Below are 18,352 nucleotides of genomic sequence, written 5' to 3'. Positions count from 1 at the left end.
ACAACTGTGTTCAGGCAAAAGTAGTTACCACTAATTGCCCCTTTCATCTTCTTAAGTACTATGAGAAAAAGGAAAAAATTGCAAACATGCATGTGTTTGTGTATATACACACATGCACACACAAACATATTACTCATTCTTTTGATGTAAAGACTTAAGGGGAAAGAATCCTTTGAGAATCTGGACTGCTGGAGTGATTTTGGTGGTAGGACTTCCATATAAAAGTTTCTATCCTTAGTCACATGCTGGGACATCTGCAGTTGGTATTATATTTAATCATTTGAGATGACAATCTGAGATTTATCCATTCAAAATAACAGTTTGAGACACACACACCCCCCCCCCCTTACTTATCTTGTTATCCCAGGGCAGAAAAAACAAGGAACCATCAATGGGCAATAAAGCCACAAACTAAAAATAAGCATCAGTCAGGACCAAGTCCAAATCAAACCATATTCACATCAAATGAAATGAACTCCAGATGTCTGATGTCATTGCATAGCCTTGTATTGGTGGTGTGAGGATGAGGCAAATGAGTAATTGGTTCCAATTCCATTTTGTCCTTTCTGTCTTTGCACTCAATAGTGAGCCCCTTTCCCATTTTAAATATACCTTTTAAAGTTGCTTAATTCAGTTGAATCATTGTAAGTTAGAAAGGTGGAACTGAAATGCACTACAAACCATTAAAACCACCCTCTCAAGAATATTTACAATATTTTAGGAAAAAAATTTGTTGAAGCATTGTTTTTAATAACTATGCTAAAAACAAAATAAGTGTCTGATAATAAAGTTTCAGTTCAGTCACTCAGTCCTGTCCTACTCTTTGCAGCCCCATGGATTGCAGCATGCCAGGCTTCCCTGTCTATCACCAACTCCCTAAGTTTACTCAAATAATGTCCATTGAGTCGGTGATGCCATCCAACCATCCCACCCTCTGTCGTCCCCTTCTCCGCCTGCCTCCAATCTTTGCCAGCATCAGGGTCTTTTCAAATGAATCAGTTCTTCGCATCAGGTGGCCAAATATTGCAGCTTCCGCTTCAGCATCAGTCCTTCCAATGAATATTCAGGACTGATTTCCTTTAGGATTGACTGGTTGGATCTCCTTGCAGTACAAGGGACTCTCAAGAATCTTCTCCAACACCACAGTTCAAAAGCATGAATGAAAAGATAATGAAGTTTATCTTCAATAAATTTTGTTATCTCCACTCCCAGAGAATCATGCTGCTATTTAAAACTATTTAAAAAGTTAGTAAGAATGTAGAGAAATGCTTCTGACAGAATAAAAAGGCCAATATAAGATTGCATTCCTTCTCTTTTTTGTGTGATATATATTATAGATTTTGGGTTTGAAGTTAATATTGAGAATGAGGTCTATACATACATGTATGTGATTCTTAAGTTGCTCGCTTAGTTTCAAACACATTTTAACAATCCTGCAATTTTATTCCCCATTCCCTCACTACTACTGTTTTTGACGTATTTTACATCTTTTTGTGTAGCCCTTAACTTCCTATTGCAGATATAGATGATTTTACTACGTCCATCTCTTAACCTTCTTACTAACTTTGTATGAGGTGGATTTACTACCTTTAGTGTGTATCTGCTTTTACCAATGAGCTTTTCCTTTTGTAACTTATATATGTTTCTAGTTCTGGCCTTTTCTTACTTGCTTAGAAAAGCCTCTTTAATGTTTCTTGTAAAGCTAGTTTGGTGGTGCTGAACTCTTTTTCCTTTTGCTTGTCTATAAAAATTTTTGATTTCTCCATCAAATCTGAATGAAAGCCTTGGATTGAGTATTCTTGGTTGTAGGTTTTCCCTTTCATCACTTTAAGTACACCATGCCTACAGAGTTTCTACAGAAAAGTTAGTTGACAGCCTTATGGGAGCTCCATTCTACATAACTCATCACTCTTCCCTTGCTGCTTTTAATATTCTCTCTCTCTTTAATTTTTGCCAATTCAATTACAATACATCTTAGCATTATCTTTTTTGGGTTGATCCTGTTTGGGCCTCTCTGTGACTCCTGGACCTGGATGTCTGTGTACTTTCCCAGACTAGCAAAGTTTTCACCTATGATACCCTCAAACTTGTTCTCTTACTTTTCTCTCTTCTTCTGGGGCAATTATAATGCAAATGTTACTATGTTTTTATGAGATAGTTTTTAGTATGTTTTCCTAGAGATCTCTTAAATTGTCCTCATTTTTTTCATTCTTTTTTCTGTTCAGCATTAGTGATTTCCACTACTCTGTCTTCTAGCTCACTGATCCATTCCTCTGTATCATTTCATTTACTGTTGATTCCTTCTAGTGTATTTTTCATTTCAACTACTGTATTCTGCATCTCTAAATGGTTTCTCTTTATATTTTGTTTGTTATAAATCTTTATCTTCTCACTTTGTTCATCCATTCTTCACCCACGTTCTTTGATCATCTTCACAATCATTACTTTAAACACTTCATCTGGTAGATCGCCTATCTCTACTTAGTTTTCCTTCTGGGGGTTTACCTTAACCCGTTGGAACATGTTCCTCTGTCGTCTCATTGTGTCTAAATTGCTGTTTTTATTTCTCTGTATCTGGTTGCTTGGTTGCATTTCCTGACCTGAGAAATGTGGCCTTCTGTGGGACATGCCCTATGCATCCTAGCAGTATAGTCCCCTCTGATCACTAGAGCTATAAGCTTCAGTGACGCACCTATGAAGCCTGCATGGGTACATCTGTTGCGGCAGGCTGACTACAGTGGGTGGTCTGGTAGATGTGGCTGCTCCTTCGTCCCATTGGTTTCTAGGTCTTGCCTTGTGCAGAGGCTGCCAGCTACTGGTTAGCAGCACCAGGTCACAGGGCAGCTGACTGGAAAACCCCAGGAGGTCCCAGGACTTGTACTGGCTAATTGGTAGGCAGAGCTGGTTCTGGAGTAGGTGGATGCAGGGTTAAGATTCCTGGATCTAGTGTCTGTCTGCTGGTGGATAACGCCTGTTCTTGCCATGGCAGGCTGTGAGTTTCTGGGTGTCCCAAACTTGGTGCTGGTGAATGAAGCTGGAAGTCAGGGCAACTGGCTGAGGAGTCCATGATATCTCAGAACTGATACTGGCCTGCTGGTGGGTTGGGCCAGGGTTGGTGGAGTCTGAGGCTGGTGCTGGACATGGGCAGGCTCCATGGGACACTGGGGCCAGGGTCCATGGGATCCCAGGGTTAGTGCCAGCTCACTGTTGGGCAGAGCCAGTTCCCAGGGTCTCCGGCTGCATGGCCCCAGGGTGTCTAAAGGCTTGTGTTAACTCACTGGTGAGTCAGAACCTGGGGCGGCTGGCCAAGGTTTCTCAGAGCGGTGTCGGCCTGTGACAAGTAAGGTAGACCCTGCCATGGCAGGCCACCAAGCTGTAACTGAACTGGAGCTGGTGTCCACTCACTAGCAGGTGGGACTGGAACTCACCGGGTTCTGGGATTACTGCCTGCCCACCGGGATAGAAGACCTGGGTTCTGGAGTCTCTGGTTGAAGGGCCCTAGGGATACGAGTTCTAATGCCTGCTCCCTGGTGCATGGGATCTAGTCCCAGGTCCACTGGTGGACAGGGCCATATGCAGCAGAGGCTGTGTGTTCAAAGGATCTTAAGGCAGCCTGCTTGCTGGTGGATGGGGTGTGTGTGGGTGTGTGTGTGTGTGTGTGTGTGTGTATGGGGTGTGTGTGTGTGTGTGTGTGTATGGGGGGTGTGTGTGTGTGTGTGTGTGTGTGTGTGTGTGTGTACACACTGGAATACTACTCAGCCAAAACAGAGAATGAAATTTTGTCATTTGCAACAAAATGGATGGACCAAACAGAGAATGAAATTTTGTCATTTGCAACAAAATGGATGGACCAAACAGAGAATGAAATTTTGTCATTTGCAACAAAATGGATGGACCTGGAAGGTATTATGCTTAGTGAAATAAGTCAGACGGAGAAAGACAAACACTACATGTTAACACTTATATGTGGAATCAAAAAATAAATTAAACAGATGAATGAAAATAACTAAAAGAAACATAATCACAGATACAGAGAACAAACTAGTCGTTACCAGAGGGGAGAAGAAAGGAAAAAAGGGCAAGATATGGGTAGCAGATTAAGATATACAAAGTACTATGTATAAATGAATAAGCTACAAGGTTATATTGTATAGCACAGGGAATATAGTTAATATTTTATAACTTGAAATGGAGTATAATATATAAAAATTTTGAATCATAATATTGTACACCTGAAACTAACATTGTAAATCAACTACACCTCAATAAATAAATAAATATTGTATATGATTAAACTATTTAGGGGGAAAAAAAAACCTCATGTATAGGATAGTACTAAATTACTATTAGCATGACTGTTTTATATGGTGTGACTGTATGTTTGGGGTCTTCTTTTTTGTTTCTTTGAAATCTTCTGTAATGATCACTAAAAATAATTTGAAAATTAAATTAGAGAAATGAAAAAATGTTTTAATGAAAATTAACCCCTCAAAAAGAGTATTTTGCTGTGAAAGTTGTCATGTTTTAATCTCAGGCATCTGCGAAGTGGAACTGAATAACTTTCTGTTTGAATTACTAAGGATATCAAACTTTTACACCAGCATTCCCCAAAATCTGTCGTGAGAGAATATTTAGCAGAAGATCCCCCAAATTTTGAGGACACTGTGGTGCAGAGTCAGAGAAAAGTAACTTGTATTTCTGTGGGCCTGGGGACCCAACTATTTGTACTCTAGTTTCCACTGACAGTTATCAATCAAAAAGCACACTGGAAAAACTGATTCCTTTTTGGAATCTCTGTTCTTAATTCCTAGTTAAAGACAGCAGCATCCTACAGACATACAAAAGTATGAATTTACGAATTCCAGATCACCTTCACAGAACTCCAGCCATATATAGAAAAATCAGACTTCTTCGGCATGCTCAGGGGAGATTTAGACTTATTTATTTGATTTAAAAAGAAAAGGAAGCAGGCAAGCATGAGAAAAGTAAAAATCAGATGAATACGTACATCAAATCCACACAGCTGGTAAAAATGGTACACTTAATCCTGTATAGCATGTAAAATACACTAGCTCTGACACCACCATCTTGCATTTCCTTAATATGATCACCCAACAGGTCATGTTTCCAAACAATTTCACCATTCCCATATTTTATTACAAACCATCATTGAAAGACTGATCAATAACAAACTTGTTGAGGAATCAGCAGACTCTTCCCAGAGGTTGAGTGACTTCCACAAGGTCAGAGGCAAAGGATCTGACTTGTGGAGCAAAAATATGCCCAAGCTTGGCCCCTATCCCAGGATGCTTATTTTCATTAACATATAGTAAATACACATTATCTTCTATTGTTTTGCTGAAGATCTTCACCTGGCTTTAATTAAATATACTAAGATTTTTAAAGCTTTAATATGCTACTATGGTCAATTTTTAACATCATTCAAAGGATTTCACAAGGACTAAAGAAGTGGATCTACCTAGAGGAGTCAATCTTGAGTAGGTAAAAACAAAGTGAAAACTGGAGGCTGAAGTTTGGGGAGAGAAGTGAAAGTGGGAAGGGGCATGGGGAGGATCAGCAGAGAGTGGTAAGTAATAAAATATTGGGGGAGGGAGAAGTGCAGTCAGGCTCCATCCTTGAGCACCATCTGTATAAATCAGGCCTGGAGTTGACATGTAATTTTGTGTTGGTCCCCTGAGAAGTGGCCCTCAGGGCTTCATTATTGATGAAGAGATTTTTCTTCAAAGTGGCCTAGTCAGGATTGCCTCAAGGGGACATTCATAAGCACTCATAATATCAATTTCCAAGCACCTGGGAGGTAGGAACACAGATTGTCTCTTTAATTATTATGATAGAGGTAGAGGATAGTGAGAATGCTATTACACAACCAAGCTGAAATCCTCAAAGAAATTAAATTATTATAATGTAATGCAAAAAGTTTATTATCTGAGTCATCCTTTAGAAAGGGCACACTTTACCTTTTCCTGGTGCAAAATAGGCTGATCTCCAATTCCCTCCTCCCTTGGACTTAAAACAGTTACAAAATATATAATATTATATATATATATAGCATAGTATATAATACTGTAATATACAGTATATTATATGTATTAAACATATAATATATATTAAATATATAATATATAAATATATAATATAGTATAAAGTACTATACAAATATAGTGTGTGTAAGGATGCTTAGAAGCCCAGAAAAAACTTTCTTTGAAGCTAATATGATGGCTTAAAGAAACTGTAAGTTTAGTCCAGTTAAACACAAGACATATGGAGCTGGGCACTTTTTCTTAAAATAATGACACATAAGGGTTTCTTTTCACAGAAGGATAACAATAATCCCTTCTGAATACCATTGAGAATGCCAAGAAGTAAATTTCACCAATGGTTTGACCTGATCTAGTCATAAAAACATTCAGAAAAACACCAACAATTCAATCCACATGTACAAATGCAGTGAAATAGCAAGGGTTAGGAGTAGGAGGACTCCTACATTTGACTCTCTGCCACAGTGTATTAGATGTGGACAATCCTATATAGAAAAAACCTTCACCACATACTTCCTCTAAATCTTTTACAGCTTACACTATAGGGCTTGCTATTCAGCGGGTACTAAAAATATTTTTAAATAGAAATAAAAAGCAAAATGAAGACAGTCCTTTTAATTTGACCTGAATTTCAAAAACTCCCCCATCTCATTGTTAATACTGACAAAAATAATGTTTGCAACATTTTTTAATCAATAATAAGCCTCTCTCATAATTCTTTTAACTTCATTAACTCTCTCTTTCCTCACATATTTTAACAGCCTTTGATACCACTAGTTCATTCTTGGAGTTGAACAATACTCTAGCCAAATGACATTTATATAATACATATGCATAACATACATTAAATCGTAATATTTAAAATAACTACTACCATTCAAGAGGTATATATTTCAAGTGACAGGTGCTGAGGCATTACATGTACATGACTCCAATTAATCCTTCTATCTAGTACATGAAATAAATTAAGATTAAATCCAACTGACAAAGAAAGAAATGACAGTTTAGGAAACAACTTGAGCACAATCATATAAATAAAAAATATATATAATAATGGTGCCAGGATGTGAACACAGGCCTGTTTTAACACAGTGTGTCTATTTTGTTTTTTAAACTAACCATGAAATGAAGCTTAATTTTGTGAAGTACAAAATCAAAAATTTTATATAAATATAATGAGTTCCTAACATCAATATATAGATAACTATGGTGAAGAGTCTGAAAGAAAAGTTATATGCTGAATTAAATACAGATGTTTCATATCTACTAGTATAACATTTTAATTAAAAGCAATGGAAGCAGTAGTAATTATAAACCACAGGAAAGACATAATCCTATTAAGAGTTATCAGTAGTATAACTGGCTCCAGGATATCTATGGACACCCACATTATTGATGTTTGAGGCCAAAAAACACCTTCTGTCTTAATATGGAGGATTAAGAGGAAATGAAGTCCAGAAGGCAAGCATGTCACATTTGAAAATCAAAATCCTGATTATAGATAAATTTACAATCTTAGAATGCCTTATTAAGTATTTTTTAATTAAGGCAGGATATAAATGACACAGAATTTTCTTTACAGTTTTAAGGACTATTTATCATTGTGTCCATTTAGCTAAGAAGCAGAAAGGCAAATTGACCAGTTATAATTTTCAACCTTTTTAGCCACACTGAGGCCTAGACTATATCAAATGTCTTATGGCTTCGTTGTCACGTTATTTCATGACGTGAAATATTTTTCAGTCTGTCTTTAATTTTAGTGTTTCTAATATTGTGACTTAACATTATGCTATTTGATTCTCCCACAGGTGACCATGCCTGTTTATCCTATTTTTAAGCTCTTGTTTTGCCAGTTCATATACAGAGTATGGTAAAATACTGTATTAAAATAGTTAAGGAAAGATATGATTGCTTAATGATCATCCAATTATCTCAGCATTTTGATTAGAGGTCTGCATAGGATTCTTATTAATTCCTCACTGCAAATGTGGAGCTTTCCAAAACTGGATATTCCTTCTACAGTGTAAGAAAGGAGGCTATTGAGTTTTAGCACACTTTTACAATTAAGCAATCAGTCAACACTATCTGCTATAATTAAGATTAAGCAGATCCAATCTAAAAATCTCCCTAGTGATAGATTCATCATTAGTCATTAATCTCACAGTTTTTAATTAAACCACTGAAAGTGAGTCATCTGAATTCATGTGTAGGAGGCAGAATTTAGAAGAAAAACTATAATGAAATATATATATATGTATATATATATATGACCATTCTTAACTATAGGAATGTGTATAGTACCTTAAAGCTACAAGAAGCTTCCACTGAAATAACTCCAAATTTGGAGTAACTTTCCAAATCACATCAATAGGCACGTTTCTACTGCCCAGCTCAATTCCTTAGAAAGGAGAAATACTTTAAAATTAAGTATTGTCCACAGGACAGCTTAGAGTAGGGAGAACAAGTATATTTTTAACAATGCAAACTCACAAAACAAATTAAAAATGAAATTTTAGTTTTAATGCTTTAAAAGCCTTAGCAAGTCAAGAGCATTCCCAGAGACTTGTGGCACCCAATCAATAAAAGCAAGGAAACAAAACTGGACTTAAAAAAACATTTAGGTTTATATAAATAAATAATGCATACCTTCTGCAAAGCTGAGTCCTTATTTTCTTCTTGGGATCTACCTCCTCCCTCCCCAGTGGCAAAAGCAGTTATAATAAAGGGTATTCTTGCAATATCTTTTACCACCTCTACCAACTAATTAGCCTTTTTTTCAAAATTCTCCTAAAAATGTAATTTCTCCAAGTTGTTACACCATTATACTCCCATTTCCCAAAGCCATCACTTTATTATACTATTTTCTTAATTAATAAACACAAAATTTTTGACTGTCTTCTCAAATGAATAGAAGTTATAGGATCAGTTGTTCAAAAAACATTTCTATTTAACTTTAAAAGTATTATGATTTTGTGGATATTGGACTGAAATCTTTTTTTTTTTATTCACAGTAAATTTGAAATGAGTTTATAACTACCAAAGAGTCATTAACTGATAATTCTAAGAATAAATCTTGACTTGGGGTTGTGGATATAGTAGAATGTGAGATTGCAATTCAGTTCAGTTATAAATACTTACCAGAATTATTAATATCCAAAGAGTTAATTAAAAGTTCACTGTACCTGCACACATTTTTCTTCAGCTATACTTCTATAGTAAATTCTCAATTATCCATGTCAGTGGAGAGGAACAAGACACTGAACAAAAGTGAACTCTTCCAAAATCATTCTTACTTGCTTTTAAAAGTACAGATACTGACATTAGACCAGCCGTCGATTCAAACTAAGTGAATTATTGTGAAGGTATTGCTGAGGTCAGGGAAAGTGATCAATGTCTGACAGTCACCTTTTTTGAAACCTTCCCCAAAGAATTTGTATTCAAAAGTCATTCTTGATAAAATTCAGTTGTATCCTAAAAGTAAGCCCACAAAGTAAAATATCTTTTTAAAGTCTATAGCTACCATTAATGAACTTTAAAATAAGTTATTTCATAGGCAGTGATTTTCCTTAGTTGTTCAAAAATTTTATCATATTTTGTTATTTTCTTGAGAAGATGTCAAGGTGTGACACATTTATTATCTTGTCTGATTATTTTCCTTACTTAACAAATCATGCAAATTTGACACAGAGAAGTTAGGTATTTAAACAAAGTCACCTGTCTAAAAAGGTGTAGAACTAGACCTCAACCACAGGCAATTTGCTCCAGATCCCAGAACAATGTGGTCCTGAACCGTATTAACATATCTGGGAAAATATCTGATTTCTCATACATTGACAGTAATTTTTGAGTATGTGAGCTAGGTTCTATTGCCGAGTACCTGTCATCTACTACGGCATCCTTGCTATGCCTATCTTTCTCCCCAGGGATATTTTAGTTTTGGAATCTGGTGACCTTCTGACTGTCTTTTATGCTCTCAGCCCTTCAAACCCTGATGCGATATTGGATTGAGGTTAGAAATATGGAGTGAGCACACAAAATAACTCTCTAAACCTCAATAACTTTTTGCCCCAGAAATAAAATATTTCTTGGCTGCTTCACTGCAACTTGAGGTTCTATAGGTAGCTTAAGGGGAAAATTAAACCACTGTTATAGTGGGTTGTCACTATCACCTTCTGTTCTTTTCACATTTGTCAATTGAACATGTACTCTGTTTTATACTGATAATTTTTTTAAAGATGGCATGCTTCACATATTTGAGACTAAGGCAATGGTCACAAGCAGATAAATTTCTAGACAATGGTTTTAATGAATTCATTCAAAAAAACCAAATCCAATGTATGCATTCAAATCTGATAGAAAACTGAGCCTTTATAATTCATTCAAAAAAATGAACTTTGGTGAGTCAATAGGATCACCTGAGACATCTACGCTTGAATGTGTTCCTCTAGACTTAATGTATTTTTCTGCACTGCATTATATTTTAATGATGAATTTCATGCTCTTTCATGGTACTCTAGCTCGGGAATCGTGGATATTACTTTGAGGGAAAAGAAAATAACTATGTGTGATGAAAGATGTTACTGATTAAAGTGTGTTGCATGTGTGAATTACAGAAAAGCTGAAGAAGCTTAAATACCACTATTCTATATATAGTACAAGTAATATCAGGCTGACTAAGGTTAGATTGAGGTGAGTAAATGTAAGGGTCTGAACTTCTTAAATAGTCTTAGTTGAAACAAGTCATGAAATTAAACTGGTCATTAATGTTTCAGTGGCATCTTTTCCTTAGTGTAATGTGGTTAAGAACTGATTTCATGGACAAATGCAAAAGAGCCACCGATAAAGAAATTCAAAATCCAAAAGCCACCAGCCCTCTGACATTCTTAACTCTGAAATCAGTACATCAGTACCACATGAATGTTGTCAGAAGGTTACTATTTGAGTTAGCTTAAAAGGAGGGGGGGAGGGGGGTGGTTAAGTCAAAGTAACAAGGACCAGAAAGGACAACATAAATCAATCATCTTTTACCTTGTGCATGAATAAATTTTGGGGTTAAATATATCACACAGATCAATATGAAAAAGTAAACTATCCACAAGAGAAACCACAAGTAAAATTAAGTAGACATGAACACATAGCATGTGCGTGTGTGCTCAGTCATACTTTGGCTCTAATTACTAGGATGGATTTTTCAAACCAAGTACGGAGTCTGGAGAAAACACTACTACCATCCCCCAAACAGAACACAAAGTTCCTACAATCAATGTTAGAGGCAACACAGTGGCAAAAGCAGCTCTTTTGCAAACAGGTGGTTTTAAAGTTTTACTTAAGCCACTGACTGAAAGGACGGAGGAAAGGAAAATGTCATTTCTTAAGAAAACACATGTACATGACTCCAACTAATCCTTCTATCTAGTACATGAAATAAATCAAGATTAAATAAGACTTAAATTTTAAAAAAGCCCCAAACAAAACACAACAAAAAACTAAAAAGCAGTTTATTTTAGCTCAGAACTGTGAACACCAGATTAGTATGTCTAAAATCACTGCTTGAAATTATATCTCTCTCGTCGCATACATAAAGATCCTCCTAGGGAGAAATTGAAGGAAACGATCATGTTACTTCAGGGTGGGCTTTATTCACAGGAAGAAAGATGACATTTTTACAGAAACAGAGTGCAAGAGAAAATAAAAAACTGTTGAGAAGAGGAATATACAGTTTATTTTGTATTTCTGAAGGCACTGTATTTTTCATGTTCTCAATACCCTATCCCGTTCTTCCCTATGTTACTTTCATAAGCAATACTAAGGCTAGCAGGGCTGCATTAGCTTACATGCAGATCTCCATTATTTCTATCCTCCACCTTTGCAAATATGCAGAATTCAGCGACTGGAGGTGGGGGTAGCAGACAGGTATCCCAAAACGCTTACAGGGAAAAAACAGGAGGTGCGGGATAGACTGGGAGATGAGCGCCCTTATGAAAAGTCCATCTCCCTCGAGCTCTTCTAGTTCTTCAACGGCCACCCAGAAACTTCGGACCCCGACTCCGAAGTAAACAGCCAGGTCCCAACGCGAAGGACAGCCCTGCAGCCGCGGACTCCCACTCTTCTCCCCGCCAGCCCACACGGGCGCCGGCTCCTCCGCTGCTCCTCCTCCTCCGCAGACTTCCCGCGGAAGCAAAGTTTCCCGAGGCGCCCACTCTTTTCCCCGCCCGGCGGTGGCCGCAGCGCCCTTTCGGGCACCCACCAGCTGCGCTCCCCGCCCGCCCCTCGCCAGCCCGCGCGCAGTCGGTACCTCGATATCCGCCACGTCCTTGCTTAGCACAGGGGCCATGGCGATGCCCAGGGCCTGGAGTTTCCTTGCCACGAACCCTTCCGCGCCCTCAGGCTTCAACCAGAGACGAAAGTGACAGCTTGCCCGAGCGCCCCTAGAAATAGGAAGCGGAGGGCCGGAGGCGCGGAGGCGGGGCGGGCGCCGGGCGGTGCCGCCCCCGGGGCGGGGCTGCGCGCGGGGCCCTGCGGCTCCTCTAGCCCCGCGCAGCGGGCAGAGCCGGCCGGCTGGAGCCCGGCCCCGGCTCCCGCCCCTCCACCTAGCAGCTTGTTTTCCTGCTACTCGCGGCAGGAGGGGAGGGAGAGAGCGCACCGGCGTTCGGGACTGGCCTTTGCTCTATAAACTGTTCGAGGCAGAGCTAGGTAGGTGGGGGCTAGATGTGAGAGAACCACAGGATTAAAGGTAGAAACAATCGGCGCCCTAAGTAACAAATTATTCCTTTTATTTCCTTCCGCAGGAACCCTGCGAGGTGCAGCAACATTGTTTTTTGGCAACTGCAGCTTCAGAATTCCTCAGGGATAAGGTAGTAAATGTTCCTCTGTGCATTCAACAAATAGGCGGGAACAGGCAAGGGCAAGGGTTTTCTGAAAATGGACGATCCCTGGGAGCGGGGACGAGGCGGGGGCGACGAGAAGAGGGGCCAGGAATAGAGGTGAGCAAAAATTTCTACAGTCAGAAGCTGCAAGCAGTAAGTCCTGTCTGTAGGTGGTACAAAATCAAGGTTGTATATTTGCAGGACAATCCATTCTAATGGCCTTAAAAAAAAAAATCTAAAATGTGAAGCTCTTATCAAGAGTTGTTCCTTAACGTTTTGATTTAGAGCTCGCTGGGGAGAGGGGAGCTATTTCATTTGGAGGTGGTCTCAATCCAGAAAATATTCTCCTCTGGGTATATCTGTACTCCAGATGTCTCTCTTCATTCTCCCTCCATCGTCCTCCCTTCTCCTGAAACGCTTCTTGCTTAATTCTGTTAAGGTTTTTATCACACTTCTTAGTTCTCTTGGCTAGACAGTGAGCACCTTGGGTTCTAGTATTTCCTCTTTATCATTATTATTTCATTAGTTTATCATTTCATTCAATAAATATTTATGGAACATTTTCATTACCAAACACTGTGTTAGGTGCTCTGGCTATAGTCTTCAAGAAGAAACATCACTCTGATTTAAAGTTACTCAGAAATGAGCAAACTAATAGGAGACAGAGATGTCTGCCTGGAAGGTAAAAGAAGGATTAGGACAGAATTAATGGGGTGTACCTTGGACTGCAAGGAGATCCAACCAGTCCATCCTAAAGGAGATCAGTCCTGGGTGTTCATTGGAAGGACTGATGCTAAAGCTGAAACTCCAATACTTTGGCCACCTAATGTGAAGAGTTGACTCATTGGAAAAAAACCCTGATGCTGGGAGGGATTGGGGGCAGGAGGAGAAGGGGATGACAGAGAATGAGATGGCTGGATGGCATCACCGACTCGATGGACATGAGTTTGCGTAAACTGGGAGTTGGTGAGGGACAGAGAGGCCTGGTGTGCTGCGATTCATGGGGTCGCAAAGAGTCGGACACGACTGAGCAACTGAACTGAACTGAATGGGGTGTGAGTGCTCACTATCATAAGTGGGTGGGAAGATTTCTTTAAACAAACCACCAGATTACCTTCCAGAACCTGAAATTTACTAGGAGATGGATACATTTTTCTTAAGCAGTGTATTAAGAGAATGTAGAAAGCTACACAGAAACCTCGAAATCTTTCTTGACTCCCTTTTCTCCCATATTTAATGAGCATCCCCAAGCTCTCAGGATTCAACTTCTTAAATACATCTTGGAACATTTCTTTATTTCTCCACTTTCACTGAACCCACCAAGAGCTAAGCTGATTGTATTGCAACTTCTGTTCTTACTCTTTTTCACTACAGATTAAGCTTTAAAAAGTATTAATTGGCTCATAAAACACACACAGAATAAATCTTTGATGATTCCCACTGCATTCAGAAGAAAATAAAACTTCATAGTGACCTGTGAATAACCAGCCCTTCCCCTCTTCTGCAGCTTCACTCTAGGGCTTCTCTTTCCAAGAGTCACTGTGTTCCGGTTACAAGGTAATCTTCCGTTCTTCTATCACTGTTCTCCCTTTGTACATATGCTCCATTCCATTGGTACCTTAGATCTCAAAGAAACCTTCCCTGACCCATCCCCACCACCAACAAAATTAGACCCACCCTGTCCTCTGTTATCCTTTCACGGCACCCTATTTTTTTCTCCATAAATAAGTAAGCGAGTGTTAGTCGCCCAGTCGTGCCTGACTCTTTACGACCCCATGGATTGCAGCCCACCAGGCTCTTCTGTCCATGAGATTTCCCAGGCAAGGATACTGGAGTGGGTTGCCATTTCCTTCTCCAGGGGATCTTCCTGACCCAGGGATGGAATCCAGGTCTCCTGCATTGCAGGCAGATTCTTTACCAACTGAGCTACAAAGGAAGCCCCATAGCCCTGTCAGATTTTATTTGCCTGTTTATTTGAGTGTGATTTGTTTAATATATGTCATCTATTTAGAATGTAAGCACCAGAAAGCAAGGGTACATATCTGGCTTGGTAGCTTACTGAATATTCAGTTTCTAAGCCAGGACTGAAACATACAAGAGAAATACTGAGTGACTGAATGAACTCAGTAGGTCCTGAAGTAGATTTACACACTAACCAGTTTGTTTTAGAAACTGTAGTTTCACTTTACCATTTATTCTTCTCAATGTTCTACTTATTTCCTGACCACAGAGATATAGATTTAAGTGTTCTTTTAGGTTGCACACTAATACAGATCTTATCAATTAGCAATCCGTACTTCTTTTTTGGTTGTTTTATGGGTATAAGTGTCCTGTTATCCTTAAGAGTTAGAACTGTATTTCCATTTTTATTTTATGTGAGTATTATTCTCCTAAACCACTATACAGGATAAGCCCCAAATATGCTGCTGCCTTTCCAAAGATGAGAGATTCTTCAGTGGTACTCAATAATCAAATATAAAATTTAAATGTTATATTACCATTCCCTCAACCTCACCAAACAGATGTATTCTATTCTGAGATATTTAATTAAGGCATATAACTACATTGCTCATATGCCACACCTATACTCCATGATCAGTGATTGAATCTAATAATATTTTAAATCCATTGAAATTCCACATTAAACACAGTTGTACCTGTAAATAATCCAAGCTGTTTGAAGCTTACTGCAAATGCATTCACAGTACACTTTTTAAAGTTGTAAATTATGATGGCATTTGTCAAGCTGTCCCTCCATCTGGAAGCACAGTCAAATATCAGGTGTTCCACATTAATTTTTTTGTAGGCTTTGGCAAGACAGCTCATCTAATAAGGTGCAAACTTACCAAAATGCATCTCAGCCTAATAATTTACATTACATAATTGAATATTACTATTATTACTATAGTCAGAAGGAAGGTTTATGAGTCATCTTTCATTTCTGGAAAGTTATTCAGTACCACAAACTTAGAAACACAATAAACATGTAGATTTCCACGTGCTTTTATGTCCCTGCTTTACTCAAAAATTAAGCAATTTTTGAAACATTCTTCAAGGGGGCAGTCCTAAGATGGCGGAGGAATAGGATGGGGAAACCACTTTCTCCCCCACAGATTCATCAAAAGATCATTTGAACACTGAGCAAATACCACAGAACAACTTCTGAAGGCTGGCAGAGGACACCGGGCACCCGGAAAGACAGCCCATTGTCTTCAAAAGGAGGTAGGACAGAATATAGGAGATAAAAAGAGAGACAAGAGAGTTAGGGACAGAGACACATCCCAGGGAGGGAGTCTTAAAAGAGAAGTTTCCAAACACCAGGAAACCCTCTCACCAGCAGGTCTGTGTGGAATTTCGGAATCTCAGAGGGCAACATAACTGGGAGGAAAAAATAAGTAAATAAAACCCACAGATTTCATGCCTAACTGCAACTCCCAGCAGAGAAGTAGCCCAGATGCTTGCATCTGCCACCAGCAAGCGGGGGCTGAACAGGGAGGTGTGGGCTGCATTGCTTAGGGTAAGGACCGGGCCTAAATGCCTTGAGGGCAATCTGAGGGAGCTAGCATGAGATAGCTACCCAAACTGGGATTGCCAGAAAGGGAAAAAAAAAAAAAGAGGAGAGAGAGAGAACTTTCCCATGAAAAGCTCTAACCTAAGGCACTGCCGGGCCTGCTCACAGAACAAAGGACTGAGCCAATACCAGAGGAGAGTCAGCTGGCTGTGGACCGGCCCATCCCCTGCCAGAGGCGGGGAGGCAGGCGGGCGACAGCCAGAGCCAGAAGGAAAGGGACAAACTTGGCTGCAGAGATGGTATCCCCTACCGAACTGTGAGGCTCCCAGTTGCTAACCAAGTCTTCCTGAGATCCTGGACGGCTGACATCCATCAGGAGGGTTGCAGCCAGAAATCAGCGCCCCAGAAGAGACACACGGCACACCTGAGACAGCGCTCCCACTGTGCACCCAGGAAACCGGGCAACTGGGACCAGAGAGGTGATAAGACATACCACCCGGCTGGGAAGAGTACGCTTGCCAACCACCTGGTCGCCTGAGCTACTCGGAGCTGGGAAGGGCACGAAACGCAGGCCCAACCGAGTCTGTGCCTTTGTGGAGTACCCGAGAACCTGAACAGGAGCGGCGTAGATCTGGGAAGTGCACGCAACCCAGGGCTGGCCTTAGACAGCAACAACCTGCAGAGCAACCTGGAGCCTGGACAGTGTAGACATGGAAAGCACACATGCTGTGAGTGGGTGCAAACCCAGTGTGGCCCAGACACTGCAAGCACTCCCCACACACGCCAGTGATACTCTTTGCACTGTTCCTCCCTCCCCGCAGCACAACTGAACAAGTGAGCCTAAATAAGTGACCACCTTCACCATCTTGTGTCAGGGCAGAAGTTAGATACTGAAGCCACTTGCAAACAGAGGAAGCCAAAATAAACAAAGAGGGAAAGGCTTTGGAAGTGACAGGTGCAACAGATTAAAACCCTGCAGTTAGCACTGGCTACATTGAAAGGGACCTATAGACCTTAAGAAGAAGTATAAGGTGGAACAATGAACAATCTGAAACTGAACTGACCACACACTGCCCTCAACAGCACCAGAGAAATTCCTAGATATACTTGACTATTATCATTTTTTAATTTTTTAAATTTCTTTTTAAGTTCTTTATTACTCCTTTAATTTTCATTTTTAAAACCTACTATTACCTTGGAAAAAAGACCTTATTTTTAAAGCAAATTTCATTTTTTTAATGTAACTTTTGCAATTTTGTTTCATTTTTTTAATATTGTATTTTTGAGAGTCTAACCTCTACTCTAGATTTTTAATCTTTGCTTTTTGGTATTTGTTATCAATTCTGTACCTTTAAGAATCCAATATTCAAATTGATGCTTTGAACTGTGGTGTTGGAGAAGACTCTTGAGAGTCCCTTGGACTGCAAGGAGATCCAACCGGTCCATCCTCAAGGAAATCAGTCCTGGGTGTTCATTGGAAAGACGCTGAAGCTGAAACTCCAATACTTTGGCCACCTCATGCAAAGAGTTGACTCACTGGAAAAGACCCTGATGCTGGGAGGGATTGGGGGCAGGAGGAGAAGGGGACGACAGAGGGTGAGATGGCTGGATGGCATCACCGACTCAATGGGCATGAGTTTGAGTAAACTCCGGGAGTTTGTGATGGACAGGGAGGCCTGGTGTGCTGCGATTCATGGGGTCGCAAATAGTCGGACACGACTGAGCGACTGAACTGAACTCAGCTGAACTTATGCAACACTTTGCGACCCCATGGACTGTAGCTCGCCAGGCTCCCCTATGCTTGAAAATCTCCAGGCAAGAATACTGGAGTGGGTAACCATTCCTTTCTCCAGGGGATTTTCTCAAACCAGAGATCTAATCCTGGTCTCCCACATTCCAGGCAGGTTATTTCCAGT

General features: G+C 39.8%; 1 protein-coding gene across 2 annotated transcripts in view; it reads right to left on the bottom strand.

The window, feature by feature from the left end:
- DPYD (dihydropyrimidine dehydrogenase) overlaps positions 1-12,721 on the bottom strand; it is an 882,445-nt gene extending 869,724 nt beyond the window's left edge. Inside the window, exon 1 of one of the 2 annotated variants that reach the window (XM_043460573.1) lies at positions 12,355-12,721. In XM_043460573.1, the coding sequence (XP_043316508.1) occupies positions 12,355-12,393 (39 nt within the window). In that variant the 5' untranslated portion in view covers positions 12,394-12,721. The remainder of the gene's footprint in view (positions 1-12,354) is intronic. The other variant, XM_043460572.1, reaches the window with a different exon arrangement.
- Positions 12,722-18,352: the final 5,631 nt, after the last annotated feature.

This window comes from Cervus canadensis, chromosome 2 (assembly GCF_019320065.1).
Source record: "Cervus canadensis isolate Bull #8, Minnesota chromosome 2, ASM1932006v1, whole genome shotgun sequence".
Lineage (NCBI taxonomy): Eukaryota > Metazoa > Chordata > Mammalia > Artiodactyla > Cervidae > Cervus > Cervus canadensis.
The sequence above is the reverse complement of the archived record's forward strand: the minus strand, read 5'-3'. Positions and strand labels throughout refer to the sequence as shown.